Genomic DNA, 17018 nt, shown 5'->3' with positions numbered 1-17018 from the left:
CTTGTTAATCTCCATGTTACTTTCTAATTATCAACTTGTTATACTTTTTTGTTGATAAATAAGTATTTAAGAAATTAATGGGCAAAAATATGTGTTTGAGGTATTAAAGTTAAATTTCTTGTTTTTTAAAAAAAGTTAAAGTGTTACATATATCAAAAAGATTATGTTTTATGAAAAAAGAATACCATGAAAGCATTTTCTAATAGCTGATTATAAACCTTGAGATTGACTTGGTTCTCATTGTCAATATGTGTATCATAAAATATTGTTCAATTTCTCATTAACTTCATATGTTCATATCAGATGGTTTGTTCAAGATCCTCCAAACTTAAAGTCTTGGATCCCACCTCAAACCTCTAGTTGTCCCAAATCATGAAGCGAAAAAGCATACAAGTGGACTTTAACAACTATCTCAACTTTCTTATTAAAACCAACAATCACGACTTTGAAAATATTATGACTATTAACATGATTGCTTTTAAGCATAATTATTTAATTAATTTGTTTATCTTATATTAAAAATTCATGAAATATTTTTTGTAATTAAAAACTATCAAGCCCGTTCGCGAGCTTTCGAGCCGAGCTCAAGTAAGCTCAGGCTCAACTCGTTAGGGTCTCGAACCGAACACGAACTCGAGTCGAGCCCACTCAAGCCGAGCTTTGACCCAGCCGAACTCGAATAATTTGCGAGCCACCCTGACTCATTAACGCCCCTACTCACAAGGGATACATGCATTGTCGTTCTTAAAAGGACTCTTAATCTCATCACAATTCACACGGATATTAGAATTTAAAGACATAACATATCAACGCTAACCGAGCACTTAACTACAAACTTGTATCAGCAACAATAATAATAAAGAGTTGGGGGTCAAAATTAACATGAATAATCTCAGGCTAAAAACACATTACAGAGCAGCAGTCTGCAGATATGAAACAAGTCCTCGTCAAGTAGATTCCACATTTAACATCAGAAGCTCAAGGTTTACGAGGGGATCCACTGCTGCTTCGACTTCGACTACTGCTCTTACTCCTCCCCTTCAAGGGCCTGCAATGGAAGCAAATTTCATAATTAAATAATTCGGAAAGAGCATAAAACAGAAATGGGTTCCATTTTTGTCAAGAAGATGGGACAAATTAATGCAGTTCGAGATCCAAACTGACGAACTTCACGCATGAGGGAAACATAAGCCTCACGCCATATCACATCAAGAAAAATAAAGATATATTTACCTCTTGGGACTTTTTGATATTCTCCTAGGACCCTGTCAGAAAGACGAGAGTAATAATTGACAAACAAAATTACTGTAGCTTAACAAAGAACATACTCTTTTTGGACTCGGCGAGGGAGAGCCTGAAGATGATCTTCCTCTTCTGATTGGTGGTCTTCTGTAATGGACATGTAACCATCACAACAGGTACAGGAACACAACAATGATAAACATGCTTATAATTGAACATGCCAACATCAAATTAGTCCACAAAGGAACTACACCTTTCCATCATTGTTTCACAAGGAACAGATTTTTTAAACATAACAAGGCCAGATAACTAATTCTTTTATCCATATAAATTGTTAAAACTGTTTTAAAACATTTGTATAATTTACTCAAAAGTACTTCCATGATCTTTTTCTTATACTAGCTACACAAAAATATTTTGAGGAAAATAAAGCAGCAAATGTTCAGCCTGACAACATTAAGATGACATTTATTAAGAAACTGTATTCCTTCCTGGAAAGCCTACCCTGAAACATCTGTCAATTCATAACCAATCTAACATACCACTAGAGTCAAAAAAGCAAGAGACAAGTCAAGTACTGGAAGACTTTCCCTTCCCGCCTTAAAAATCCGATATATAAAATATAAATCCCGGAAACCACTCCAACTAGATGCCACAAAGAAGTAACAACCTCACAGTTCAATGAATATATTGTATCTTGTCCAAAACTACTACTTTATCCATTCCAAAATTTTACCACCTAATGAGAAAACTAAAATTATTAAGGGATATTGTTCAGTTGCTCAGATACAGTCTAATAGATACAATTTTTCACAACTCCACCAATCAGGCGTAGCCCCTTCAAGTTCAAGCGTTCATCATCCATTACAGATTTAGAAGGGATATTTCAGAAAATCCAAAAGGGTTCATGACCATTTAGCTAAGAAATGCTATCCATAATGGGAACGGACTAATAATTTTAGGACAAAGAGAGTATACAACCATAGAGAGAGCACTATTTAATGATTTTAATCTTCAACTGACGTCTCATTAGTATTAATTGCTCCAAAAACTCAAAACACAAATAGTGTTCTGTTTCCCCCTTTTAGGGCACGAGTATATGTTCAAAGAAGAGCAGGAAGAAACTTCAATATCCAGTTTCTTAAATGATGATAGAATAGCGCACTCGAGCAACTGAGCAAGTATGCAAAGCCTCAAATGTCATTCATGGTCATATAAACTCAACCAATTTATTTCTACATCTAAGCATGCACTTGAACTTAACCCATATGCAGAGGCGCTAAAGTAAGATCCCAGCATTCAGAAACCAAGAATTTCAGAGCATGAAATTCGTGGGAAGAAAACTGCCATTAGTTGGGCCAGAACTTTGACAATATTTAAAGCCACAGCATCCTATAAAATTGCACAAAATAGGTTGACTTATGAGATCTCAGTGACAGCTTGACCTTACTGAGAGACAACTCAAAATTTTCTCCCCAAGTTTTGTCATATAAAAGACATATCACAATGTACCCATTGCTTTGAACATATCACTGTAGAAGGACCATGTAATTCAGAAATGAGAGAGCATTGCAAGCTCTACAATTACCTCCGTGGTGAGGCTGATCTTGAGCGTGAACGGCCAACCCTACGAACAGGAGAGCGTCTACGACTAACAGGAGATCTTCTAGGAGGGCTTCGAGGTCGTCTAGGAGGTGGTGAACTGCAAATAGTCAGTCATACATGTAGTTTAGTTTCACGTTAAAAAAAAAAAATGTAAGGAACTATGGTAAATGGTGACCACAAATACAAGAACCAAGAGCTTAATTCTACACAACAAAATCATGAAATAATGAACAAGTATTTAGCAGCATCTCTTTAGCAAACTCAAAATATTGTTGCTTGAATTCTTTTGCAGATCCAAAACTAAACATCCTGAAACTAATTTGATCCTTCAACATGTAACATTCTTAAGCAAAACCAGATGATAAACACCGTTATTTGGTTAAAACTCAGTGACGACGTATCACAATCTAGGAAGTTACACAGCAGACAGGGTGAACTCATTAAACACCACGACATGGAACATCAACACCAAACTCTTAGAATTAGCTTTAAATCTGCACATGTCCAATGTACTTGTCTACTTGAAGCATAAGAGTGATAGTACAGCAATTCTACAAGTGACAAAACTGACATCTATCATGTGGTGTCAAGACCAGTAGTCTATTTCTTTTGAGCAGAAGATTTGCAATATCAGGACTGCATTCTCATCACCCTGCATGGGAAACATACGAAACTCATAACGCTGCATTCCCAGCTCCCCGAACAACATCCAGTGCAACCATGACATATATTGGGCTTTCTAACAAACATAGCCAAAGTAGTGCCATTGAAAAAGTTGTACTGAATATGTAAAAAATGAGATGATTTTTGTGTGGGGTACTTCCGATCTATGAAGCACGGGTACTTCCCCAGAGTGCTGTTTTCCAGACCGGGACTGGGTACGAGACATATACATCGGAATAACGTCCGATCTGAATATGTAAAAAATGAGATGATTTTTGTGTGGGGTACTTCCGATCTATGAAGCACGGGTACTTCCCCGGAGTGCTGTTTCCCAGACCGGGACTGGGTACGAGACATATACATCGGAATAACGTCCCCTTCACGACTCTTGGAAGTGGAGATGTCAGCTTCAGTAGAGGACGGCTAGGGAGGTTGATGGGGACGTTTTGGGAATGGATCTTAAAGCTTTTAGACGTACCCTTCCCTTGCTTCTTCCTCTCTTTTCCTCAGATCTAGTGTTTGTAACCCCTGAATCTAAAAATTCAAGCACTAAACATAGATGAAGGATCAATGGTTAAGGATTGAAGTCGCGACCTATTCTATAGTCACGAGAAGTTTCTTATGGCTGTATTGTATTAAAAAAAAACCGCATCCTATCGTATCGCCCGTGTCGTAAAGGTTTTCACATCTACCGAACCGATATTACCTACATCGTGAAGGTGTAAATAAAAATCCATGTTTTAGGCAAATCTTGAGGATATCTCATGGTTTAAGCCGATATTTGGCGGTACGACAGCCGCATCATCCCCGTTCCCGCATCACCGTGACTGTTACCTCGATCTTGACCGAAACCGCACTTTCGAACTATGGGTGGCTATGTGATTGTTGTGCGGTTGGCATGTGGCTTCGTAGTGGTTTCCCGATGGCTGGACGTCTTTCTTTTATTTTAGGGTTCAACATTCATCTTCTTTTCTATTGGGGTTTTGGTTAAATTATACTAAATGTCTTTTGTTGTAGATGGCAGCAAATAACAAAATGGGTAGAGAATAGGAAATTACTCCTAAAAAAAACATAGAAAATGAATGTGTTGGGTCATTCTTAATTTCTTATGTCACGTGGAGATTTTTTAAGGAGGACAAAAAATATCCTACTTTTTTAGCTTTTCAATTTTTTGTCTTGTCCCTCTCTATGCCTTTTCTCCTTTTTTTCCTTCTCTTTTTTACTGTGAGATAATGACCAGACTTCCTCTTTCTTCACTTTTCCTTTTTCTGTATTGTTATTGTGTGAGTTAAATATTAAGGGTGGTCTTCAATATTTTTGAGGGGAAAAAGTGTTCTTCATTTACTTGTTACATAAATTTTAATTTTCTATAATTTCAGATTTTTTATTTTTAACTGGCCAAATCCTCACCGTACCCCTTTTTTTCAAATCATGACTTGCCATTTTCCGTCCCCGTACTCGTATCGGTACCCGTCCCCGTATCCATATCCGTGCTACCTAGCTTCCAAGTCCCACCATATCAAGAGCTACTAACTTCCCCACCTACTTTACAAGCTGATATAGAAAAAACTAATCCTTTGAGACCAAAATTGGCTATTGCTCAAAGAAGCTTCTTACAAAAAAAAAAAAATGAGAATAAACCAATAAATCTGAATCATAAGAAGGAGCTTCATTACATGGTCCGTCTTAAGTAGCTTACAAGAATTCCAATAATAGCTTCTAACAGAAATTCCCATGTATACCGCAGCCAAATATAAACAACATCTAGCTTCAACTCCATTCCAACTACCAAAGACACCATAATTAAGGCCCTGCCTGGCTTTGCCAATTTTACAATTTCACCTCCTTTGCACTTTGTTAGTTTCACTCAGCAATTAGTCTTTTAGATTGTTTTTTCTGCTTGATGTGAATGTGACGATGGTTGATGACTTCTTGCCTTCCTTTTTTTATTTTTCCTTTTTATCCTTAATTAGACTTTCTCCTCATTTTTTTTCTTTTTCCTTTTATGTTTTCTTTCTTTCATGTCTGATGTGAGGATTTTTAATAACATTAGTAAATTAGTATGGTCATTGTTTATCTTTGCTTAGTATGCAGTAGGGTGTATGTGTAATACTATTCTCGAGCTTTTTTCGAGTCCGATAGTTTGCGAACTTTCTCGATTCGAGCCGAATTTTTCTTGTTTTGAGCTCGAGCCGAGCCCAAATTTTCGAGCTCGAGCCGAGCTCAATCCTTCCCCTTCTCGAGCCGAGCCGAGCCTAGCCAGTCTAGTTTCGGCTAGTTAGACCCCTAGGTATCAATATGGAAAAATCAGAAGAATATCATTCAAAAGTTGGTCGTTCCAATTCAATGCATTAACAACATAAAAATAAAAGCGATCTCCACAGAGTTTTACACAGCATCAATACCATTCGCTTATCTGCCAGAAAACAGTATAATTAACAAAGTGTGTCCAAGAACACCTACCGCCGTCGTGGGGGTAAGGGAGAGCGTCTACGAACAGGACTTCCTCGCACCCTTCGTGGAGAACCCCTGTTCAGATTGAGTTATTCAGCCTTCAGAACATTCAAGCAAATATAACAAAAGAAATAACAAGTAGCTAACCTCAGAGGTGATCTTGGCCGCCTCAGTGGAGATGGAGATCGGCCTCTCGGAGATATAGGGCGCCTTCTTTTAGGCGATTCACCTCTACGATAAGGAGATTCTCTACGAACAGGAGAATCTCCACGCCGACGAGGTGGGGGATCCATCCTTCTAGGTGAACCACCTCTACGAGCAACAGGAGATCTCCTCGGACGTGGAGAAGCTGGGAACATTCAAACTTTTAGAATGAGTATATAGTAAAACACAAAGTCCCCAGGTGATTAATAATTTTTTTTTATATCGCACCTTCTCTTCCGCGTTTTGGTCCATCTTTCCCAGCATCTACACCATCAGTTTTGGCCACATCTTTTTTGGGAGGAGGAGCCACAGCTTTCGCAGGTGATACCTTTTCACTAGGTGGTAAAGTTAATTGTGCCACAACAATAGTCCCGTCAATTTGAGCCTGCATTGAAAAAAGTATATTAACTGACAAGTTCAAATATTTGATACAAAATATCATTCAAGTATGCTATAAACATACTCCATCCATGTACACTTGTGCCTTTTCAGCATCAGCTCTTGTCTTGAATTCCACATATGCATATCCTTTGGGAAGATTGACCTGTATACACCATCATGTCAAAGTTAGATACTGAAGGCACAAGTGCATAAGTTGACAACAGGCATTAATAAAGTGGATAACTTACAATGCGATCCATAGCAAGCTCAACATTTACTACTTCTCCAAAGTTGCCTGCCAACAAAAGAAGGAAAGTCAAACAGGTCAAACAAAGAAGATATGCATCATATAGACTATACATCTAGATGTGCAGCGCGGAATATAATAACAATACAGGACACCAAATGCTACTCATATATCAGAATACAACAGCAAACATAAGTCATTGAGCTTGCAGCCACTCTTTTGGCCACAAAAGAAGCACCACTCTTTAAAATGTTCTTTTTCCTAAATCCAGCAAATGCATATATCGGGGCGAAGTCAAGCAAGGGATCACTGTCAATCTATGTTGCTCTCATTCTTAATTTTACCTCAAGAACCATGTCGGATCCTTGAGGACCTTGACACTCCAGCATGAGTTTTGGACACTATGACACTTCATTTTACACCAAAATCATTAACAATATAGCTGATCTAAACATTACCAATGTCTGAAACAAATACTCCAGTTCCGTAACATACCTCTCAACTATGATGCAGTTAAAAAACCTCAACTAAGTACATATAGGTCGAACTATTGACAAACTATCTCTAGCTCAAGATAATCTCCACAGTGAACTTCTAACTATAAAACTCAAGTTTCTATGGGTGCAAAAGGCCAAGTCACACAAATAATGGATTCAAGGCGTGAAGTCACTCTAGATCATTTCACAGCATTTTTACTAGATGAACACACATATCTTGCTATCTTGATAAGATAGGGTTTATTCTACTTCAAACAATGAATTACTTTTCAAAATCAGAAAACAGATAACAGCAACAACATGGATTTTGGTTACATCAACTGTTATGATGCACTCAGGTGCTTGTGGACCAGTGAGTCCATGGATGCATTCCCGGGGGTGCTGAGACACCTTCTAAATAAATAAGCTAAAACCAAAGGTTCAATTCAAATTCACATCCTCTGAATTAGATGAAAAAACTCAGAAAATGAGCGATAGTCTGACAGATGCTCCAAATTAACATTAAAATTTACAGCTAATTTGCGACTTGGCAGTAATTACAAACAATTGCTTCATATTTCTTTTATGAAGTATGCATTCTGAACATGATTGCTAAGCATCCAACCATCCAAAGGAATTTTAAAACACAGAGTAGATGTTTTAAGGAAAAAGGAATGTTATAGACAACAATACACATCCATAGAGAAAGAAATCCCAAATGTACGTACCAAAAATTTCTTTGAGATGGCCCTCATTCACATTCCTTGTGAGCTTGTTTATGTAAAGAACCTTAGACTCCGGAAGTGTTGAAGGTTTCCTGAAATGATCAGCAGAGAGAATAATTTAAACACATTTATATTGTTGACCAAAACCAATGGGTTCTAAATGGTACAAAGCTTAATTCGAAGAAATCTGAAAGCCTCTCTGTAAAGAATAAGAGCGACATCATCATTTAATATTAACATTCCATAGCAGAAAGAAAAAGAATAAGAGACTCAAATAGCTCATGCTCCAAGGTATTGAATCCTTACAATCAGATTAAACACATGAGAAAATAGAGGACCATGTTCCACATCAACAAGTTACGTACTGAATCTTAAATATTAACAGTTGGAAAAATTATAGACCTAAACACCTCAATAACAAAAATGGAGTAAATGTGATGGAAGAAGGGGAAGCATGGTATTTGCATCTTTGGTTTACTGATGTTGAAGGTCCAAGCACAGCAGAATACCATGAGATAGTAATAGAACTATTAGCCAAGTAAAAAGCTATGACTTAATTATAACAGCAACGAATGCCTAGAAATTCCTCTACTAAGACTACTACTTGTATAAAGATCTCACACTAAAGATCGGAAAAAAGAAAAATAAACACTAACAGAACTCAGATAGTCCATTGTTGCCGCGTACAAATTCCTACATGTAAACCAGCAAAGTTTCCTAGCTTAGCAGTCAAACATTTATGGTATTGAAAAAGCTTGCATCCTTCTAGATAAGGGCTATACATCAAAACCAACTAGAGATCATATAGCAGCAATAAAGCAGAGAGCAAAGGAAACTGGACAAGAAAAACACGCTGCCTCTAATCAATTTTAAATAATAAAGCAACAGCAAGGAATCTCCTTGCAACGACCATAACTAATCTTGAGAGGCAACAATTTTGAAATATCAACTACACTGCCGGCACTAATTTCATTCAGGGATTCCAACCTCAGATGTGTCCCCAAAAGCAATAACAAATGAATAAAAACTTTGGGGAAATGCAGATGGTTAGCAGCAGTTGCAACCTAACTTGTATAGAGACGGGTACGGGTACATATCCAAATTTGGGTACGGGGATGGAAAATATTTCGACATTTAGGACATGGGTACGTCTTACGCGTAGCCATACACGAAAATTTATCATATCGGGTATGCCACACATCCAAATATGGGTAAGTCCAGAGCAGCTTAACAAGAGCGGAGTCGTTTCATAATCTACTGCTGATCGAGAACATGGATTCAAGAGTGTCGGATTATGTATCAGAAGGATAGTCCTAGGAAGAATAGAATCTTTTTCCTAATAGCTTCACTTAGCTCCGCTTCGTTTCATAACATAAATAGAAGAGGAAATTTGACTAGGCAAGTATGTGACCTAAAAGAAGTACCCGTGCTAGACTTGTAGCCTAATATCACACTCACATCCTAATAGCACACTCGCATTAAACTCAAAAATCTTTGCACAGCAATTGTAATGCTGAAATGCCACTGGAATTTACATTAAAGTTCAACTAAGAGAGCAAGAATCACCAGATTTTAGCATCTGGCAAAGGGGAAAAAAAGACACTAGAGTCAAGTTACCAAGCATAATACAGCATTACTCTAAAAAATATATAAAAATCACAAAAAAGCATCTTTTTATTGCACTACTAGAATAAAATACCTAGGGGGAGAAGCCTTTTTAGCCTGTGGCAGTGGAGAACGAGCTCGCTTTGCCGGTTCAGCAGAACTGCAGAAGCATGCAACAAATGTTTTAGAACTGTTTTTAGGATCCCGTGCAATGCACAAACCGTCAATCATGCTTATAAGAAATAAGATACAGGAAGAAATTCAAAATAGAGAATCCTAGTGTGATTCCTAGTAACAATCCATAGTAATAATTTCATAGCATGAAACTAATATGGCAATTCATCCTTTATCTATATCCATCTATGGAGAAATACTTCGGACAGGGAATTGGACATTTACGAGCTACTTAGGAATTCATGTGTTGTTTCCCTTTAGGAAATCATAGAGGGTTCACATTATCTCGGATTCTTACCCTTCTCAAATAATTTTATGCCAAATTTTTATTTTAGTTCTTTCCCAAAAGATTTATACATTTACCTTGTAAACAAAGTCCCCACAAACTATCTTCACTTTTCTGCAACCTCACAATGAAATGTTTCATGCCTCGTACATTACGTTTTCAAATGGTGCATGTGCTAATAATAAGAGTCCAGTACTAATCGGTAAATTATCCACAGAACTTGAAAACAAATAGAGCAATACGCAAAGGCAAAAGAACTTATCTATAAATTATCAATCTAATCCAACAACATAAGATTTCCAAATCAAAAGAAAAATGGAATGGCAAACAAACCATCGTTGATACAAATTCCGGACTGGAGAAAATGCAAACCCACATGACGGTGAGAAATTAGGTTATCTCAAATTCCACTCTATCACATTTTTCGAAATTCTATCACAACCAAAGAGGAAAAGTACAAACTTATAACTATTTCGCAAGTTTTGAGAACCCTATTTCACTACATGACAGCAAACTCATTACAAAAAAGAACCCATATTACCTAAAGAAACCCTCAAAATAGTCAATATCACTGAATGAAAAGCATAAAGAGCTAGAAATTAGACCCCAAAAAAAATCGAAATGGAGGTACCTTTTACGCTGAAGAGGAGGGCTAGCACTAGGGCTGGCGCTGCGAGAGCTGACACTGCGAGAAGGAGAAGAAGAGGAGGAGAAAGAGCGTGAGCGAGAACGAGAACGAGAAGGCGAACGAGAGCTGGCGCTGCGAGAATCGGAGCCGGAGAAGGAGCGAGAGCGTGACCTAGAAGAAGATGAGCCAGATGGGGATGCTCCTCGACCACGGCTTGGTTTCGCCATGATTTTCAATTTCGAGGATTGGAGTTGCAGAAGGAGGAGAAGAAAACCTCGACACTTTTTTTGCTAAACCCTATCGAAGGGAGAGGAGAGAATGGAGAGGGTTCAATGGTGATGTGTGAGAGAGTGCTAATTCACTTCTTCATTTCAAAACTAGTTATTAGGCCCGGGCTTTGCCCCGAGTAAGAAAAATTTCATTTATTAATATTGTACTTTGATATGATATTACTAAATACAACTTAGTCTAGTGGTTAAAACTTTAGTATATGAACTTGAGGTCACGGGATCAAAACCTATACTATGCAATTTCTATTTTTTTTTTATTGTACATGGATTACATGAACTAAAACTCCATAGGGAGAGCGCCACGTGGCACCGTTCCTGATTTACGCACGCCTTTTAATATATTAGTATAGATATAGTTTTTTTTCTATTAGAAAAGATAATTGGTTCGAAAACTAATCTCTGCTAGATTATTAGCCTGGTTCACCAACTTAGAGGTTATGTATAAAGCTAAGTAGGCTATAGTTAAATTTTCAATATATTATTGGGATGAAAATTCGAATTCTGAACAATATCCTGAAATTTGGAATAGTACTTCACAGCTACCACCTCTCACCCCATCCCAAAATAGAGTTTTGCTTTCATTTTACTTTATCAAAATTTAGATTTTTTGACCAAATATTTTTATTAATGATAGTTTCTTAGTAACAAAATAGATGTTATACTTTGAAATTTGAGATTTAAGCCTTATTTGACAAATAGAGATTAGAGTTTAGCTTTTAAAGTTTAGAGTTTGTTGTTAGAGTTTTTAACTTTTTATTTAGTACATCTGACTGCTGATTTAACAATTTTTTTTATAAATGTGTTTGGTAAAAATTAATTGATTGCTAAAAGCTTATTGACATTTGTTTGTGTAAAATAACATTTTAATACATATATATAGTGTTATTATTAGAGGCAAAAAAAAAGTCATTGAACATATTTTTATAATCTTCTAGAGAAAAAGCTCCTAATAGGAGCTTTTTCATTTTGAGATACTTTATTCCAGAACTCAATCTAAAACTCTCTTCTACCAAACACCCCTTTTAGAGTTTTTAACTAGTCAAAACACTAAAAATGGTCTAAAACTCTCTTTTTGCTCCAAAACTCTAATTGCTAAACACCCCTTTAAAAAAATAATTGTTACACTTTCTTTTTATTTCTTTGATAAATTTTGGGCTTGAATTTACAAATCTACCCCTTACTAAAAGAACATTAAACAAGATTACAACATCTAACAAAGTAAATATTAAATTTACGGTTTTTCACCATATACCCCGACAAATCACAAAATTCACCATATAACCTCAATGTTTCACATATTCACCATATACCCTTTAGTTTCTGAATACGTTCACAAAATGCCCTTTTACTAAGGGCAATTAAATTGTCGTTAGCATTATTTATAATTTTGTCATTATTAACCCACAAACCTCAACCCCTACCCTCTTAATCCCCAACCCTAATCCTAATCTTATCCCTTAACCGTAATGCACCCTCCCCTCCTCTCCACCCCAACCTAGCTCACCCCATCCCCCACCCCTACCCTCCACCCCAGCGCCCCACCCCTCCCCTCACCTGCCGCGGCCCCACCCTCCCCGCGATTTCCCCAGCCCCCACCCCTTTCCTTGCTATTTCCCCCACTCTCTCCCCCGCGATTTTCCATCCCCTACCCGCGATTTTCCTCGCGATTCCAGGCGATGAGAGATAGTAGTGATTTCCCCCGCGATTTTTGGGATCTTAGGTGAGGAGATAAAGAGAGAGAGAAGGTGCGAGAGCAGGGAGTGCATTTGGGGATGCATGAGGGCTTCGCAAGATGGTCGGAGGTAGGGTGACAGTAGGGTGATTGGTCCACATGTCACATCAATGGTCCTTCATTTTTAGGTCACAACAATTACGATTATGATTTTTTATAGAATGGTTAACTAAAAAATTGTATCGTAAAACCGGTTAACTAGTTAAGTGGTTATTAGTTTGAACGTTTAAGGTTCGCAAAAATATTGAACCAAAATTTCTTGTTACCGAACCAAAATGTCGTTTTAGGACGGTTAACCACTCATGAACACCCCCTATTAACTACCATCCCAAATCAGATCATTCAATTCATGCAATTGTCAGATTTCCAACTACCCACCACACTTATCTCCCTCTCTAATATGAGATGTTGTAGATCTCAAAGCTTCCACCCTTCTCATCCCATTCTCACCCCATTCTCTCACTTCATCTTATTCTCTCTCCTCTAAACAACCCCTAAAAAATTGTGGCTTCTCTCTATTCGTCTCTCTACATCGTCTTCTTTCTTCCCTTTGTTTGTCTCTCTTTCACCATGGATAAGCCAGATGTGGGTCCCTTGTAATATGCAACGTTCCATGATGATACTGTTATACTCCGTATATTTGGGAGTTAGTTTTATACTTAAGAAAATATAAAGAATAATGTTGAAAGTATTTTTATTAAATAATAATATTATTTACAGAAAAATATAGTTTGGGTAAGCCTACAGTTATAATTTAACTATACAACCTACTTTTAGTACCTAATTATATTATAATTCGATTTTGTTTTGGTTTCGAAATGAATAAAATAAGAAATAAGAATTTGATTTGGAAAATAAGTCCTAGTGTACATAGGTAAATAAGAGAGTAAAAAAAGGAAAAAAAAAACCCACTCTTTTTTTTTCCATCAGCCATTTTCCCCCTTCACCTCAAATATTTTCTCTCCTCCCTTCTTCTCCCTCATCACTCTTCTTTCTCCTCCTACGCACTATTTCTCTTCTCCCATCCTTGAGTTCCTCATCCTTCGAGTGGTGTGTGAGGCTGCGTGTGTTTGCGATTGCTACGGTTGAGGCAAGTCGAGGGTGCGAGCATCTGAGTGAGGCTGTGTGGTGGGTGTTGTGTGCGAGTGTTGCGTGCGAGTCGAGCGAGTGTTGTGTGCGAGCGAAGTGTGCGAGTCAAGCAAGTGGTGTGTGCGGGCCTTGCGTGTGTGGGAGTAAGGTTGTGCGACGCAAAGTGTGGGGTGCGAATCGTCGCGAGTCAAGTCATGGGTGCGAGGCCTTCGCGTGGTGCTGTGCGAGTGTGGGCCGAGCGAAGCGTGTCTCGCCGGTGGTGTGGTGCCGTGTGGTGGTCGTCCGGTGGTCATCCTCTTCCTTTTATACTTTAAATTAATTGTAAAATCTGAGTTTGTAATTCTTTATATATTTGGATTAAATTTTTATTATAAATAAAGTATAGTCAAAGATAAAAGAAATCAGATTTACAATTGTATTAGCAGTTTTTATGATGTTAGTATTTCCTAATTGTGATTTTATAATAATTATATATAATTGTTTAAGCTTTTTTGTTGTAAACAAAGCTTATTATAAGTTAAAGGAAATCAAATTTACAAACACCTTATTATTAGTTCCTAAATATGTTAGTTTCAATAAAGTTTATGAAAAGAAAGTTTAAACAACAAGATTGATTATTTTATTATTCAAAACACCATGTTTTACATAGTTAGATAAGTTGATTTTTTAGTAATAATATCGAGGACTTAGCACTGAAATACTTGTATTATTCGATTAGGTCTCGATTTCATAAGCAGAACGTTTTAATTAGTCAGCGAAGATTCTCAGTTACAAAGGTAAGTACGCGTACTAGCTCAATTAGATACGATAGTATCATGTTTAAGTTATGAATTGTTTCCTTGAAATCTAAAATCATGGTCGGGAACAATTAGATGGTTATGCTTGACGAGATTGTTTGGTAACATAAAATTGATTGGAAATCTGTATGTATTTCCTTGTTGTATGACTTGTGAATTGGAATGAATTATTATTGGAATGCGTAATTCTATCGTATCACAAGCATGAAATGAGAATTGGATTGGAATCCTATGATTTATTGTTGTAGCAAGGATGTTACAAGAGGTTGTCTGAACAAAAGACTTAAGGAATGTACCTAAGAAGGAAAATTAAATGATTATATGCTTAATGTTGTATGAATGAATAACACTAAGAAGAATTTATACAAGTAGAACAATGGGGGGAGTGTGGGACTTGTTCTACACTCTTACGCAAGCCTACTGTGACGACAGTAGTATCCTTATAAATTTTGATAACTTAAGTAGGCAGAAGGTTCTGTACAATCTTGGGGGTATGTATACTAAGGTGATGGGTGTGAAGCGGAACGAAACCGCATTTATATTCCATCTAATAGACCAAGTTGTCTATTAAGGATTAAGTAGCCCGTATGATTCTAGAAAGATGAAGGTTCCCGTTTGTTGCTAATTAAATTGTAAAAGTAATGAAATGTAATTGTTACGTAGTGCTAGACTCTAAATTAATAATACTATCCCCAACAATAGGTTCTATAATAAGAGACTTGTGCAACAATGCCTGGATCCAAAACCCGAACCTGAGCTCAACCGTCATACCTGCAAAAAGGGACCCACCCTGGAGGTTTGGGTGGTATTTCCCCATCCGAAGCTTAAGTCAGGTATCAGGAGTAGAAAAGGAAACTTTTAGAGAGAGAAAGTATGAAGAGAGAGAGAATTTATGGCAGAATAACAATACAATGCTCTGAAGTGACTGTTGTACTTTGATGTCACCCTAATTTGAGAGAATCTGATTGGCTAAGAAATAATTTTATGACACGTGGCGATCATGATTGGAGAGTACACATCACCCATTCTATAAAGATATCCTTTGTAAATGCTGGGCCTAACTACAATTTGGGACAGAAGGAGGGCTAGTACAACTCTCTTTATTCAAAAAGGTGTACTTTAGGCCATGCACCTTTCTGGGCCATGTACTTTTCTGCAGCAGTAAAGGACCACGTGTAGGGTCACAATGGAGCCACATGTCCTACTTATAACCGTTGATTTCTAGAATTGGGGTCAGATAGTTGGACGGCTTCTTATGCATGTTACCATGCCTCTGACAGCTATCGCATTTCTTAGTGTAGATCACAACGTCTTCTTTTAAGGTGGGCCAATAATACCCTGTCCTTAATGCCTTATCTCCGAATGCTCTTCCCCCAATGTGAGAGGCACAAGCTCCTTCATGCAATTCTTTTAAGACATCCAATCCGTCTTCCCTGGCAATGCACTTTAGGAGTGGACGATTGAACGCTTTTTTGTACAAGGTCTCATCCTAGAGCTCAAATCACTTGCCCTTGCCTTCACATACTTAGCTTCCAAGTGGTTTGATGGCAGACGTCCAGTCTTCTTGAATTCAATAATGGGATCTATCTAGATATTTCCTTGGCTTAGGAACAAAACTTGCTCTTGATTAATGCTTTTTGCCGGCTTTACTTCCCAAAACACAGTTCATGGCACATCCCCTTCGGCCGAACTACCCAGTTTTGAGAGAGCATCGGCCTGATGATTCTCAGACCTTGGAATCTGGTCGAGTACAAACTGCTTCAAAGTTTTTACTTCTTCTTGAATTAACTGCATGTATTTACCCATGGGCGCCTATTTACACTCAAAGTCTCCATTTACTTGGCTGACGACTAACAGGAAATCTATTTTTGCCTCAATCTCCAAGGCTCCAGCTGCCTTGCACATTTTGATGCCGGCTAACAACACTTCATATATTCCGCTTCGTTGTTTTACGCTTGGAAGTTGAATCTGAGCGCATACTCAAATTTGTCCCCTTCTGGCAATTGGAAAATTATCCCAGCCCCGCAACCATTAGTAGTGGAAGACCCATCAACAATAAGCGTCTAATGCCTTCTGCCCCCTGCTGGATCTAGGACGGGTTCAACCGTAGGCCGAGTAAGCTCTATGATGAAATCAGCCAAGGCTTGTCCTTTGATTGCTTTTCTTGTTTCGAATGCTAGGTCAAATATGTTCAGCTCCACTGCCCATTTTAGCATTCGTTCAAAGACATCCATCTTATGTATAACTTGTTTTAGGGGCTGGTCAGTGTAGATAAGGATGCTATGAGATAGAAAGTATGGCCTTAATTTTCGGTTGGCCATAAGTAGCTCTAGTCAAAACTTCTCCACCAGTGAGTATCTGCATTCTGCATCTTTTAGCACATGACTTACGAAGTAGACGAGAACCTACACTGACTCCCT

General features: G+C 37.7%; 1 protein-coding gene across 1 annotated transcript; it reads right to left on the bottom strand.

Annotated features, from left to right (window-relative positions):
* Positions 1 to 735: 735 nt before the first annotated feature.
* Positions 736 to 11046, bottom strand: LOC104883995 (serine/arginine-rich splicing factor SR45). The gene is made up of 12 exons (XM_010668578.4): positions 10694 to 11046; positions 9697 to 9762; positions 8001 to 8089; positions 6798 to 6844; positions 6632 to 6712; positions 6397 to 6553; positions 6112 to 6313; positions 5974 to 6039; positions 2831 to 2944; positions 1329 to 1389; positions 1234 to 1265; positions 736 to 1048 (listed from the first exon to the last, which is right to left on the bottom strand). Exons 1-12 carry the CDS (start codon positions 10915 to 10917, stop codon positions 979 to 981), a joined length of 1209 nt encoding a protein of 402 aa, XP_010666880.1. The 5' UTR covers positions 10918 to 11046; the 3' UTR covers positions 736 to 978.
* Positions 11047 to 17018: the final 5972 nt, after the last annotated feature.

The sequence above is a fragment of the Beta vulgaris genome, chromosome 2, assembly GCF_026745355.1.
Source record: "Beta vulgaris subsp. vulgaris cultivar EL10 chromosome 2, EL10.2, whole genome shotgun sequence".
NCBI lineage: Eukaryota > Viridiplantae > Streptophyta > Magnoliopsida > Caryophyllales > Amaranthaceae > Beta > Beta vulgaris.
The sequence above is the reverse complement of the archived record's forward strand: the minus strand, read 5'-3'. Positions and strand labels throughout refer to the sequence as shown.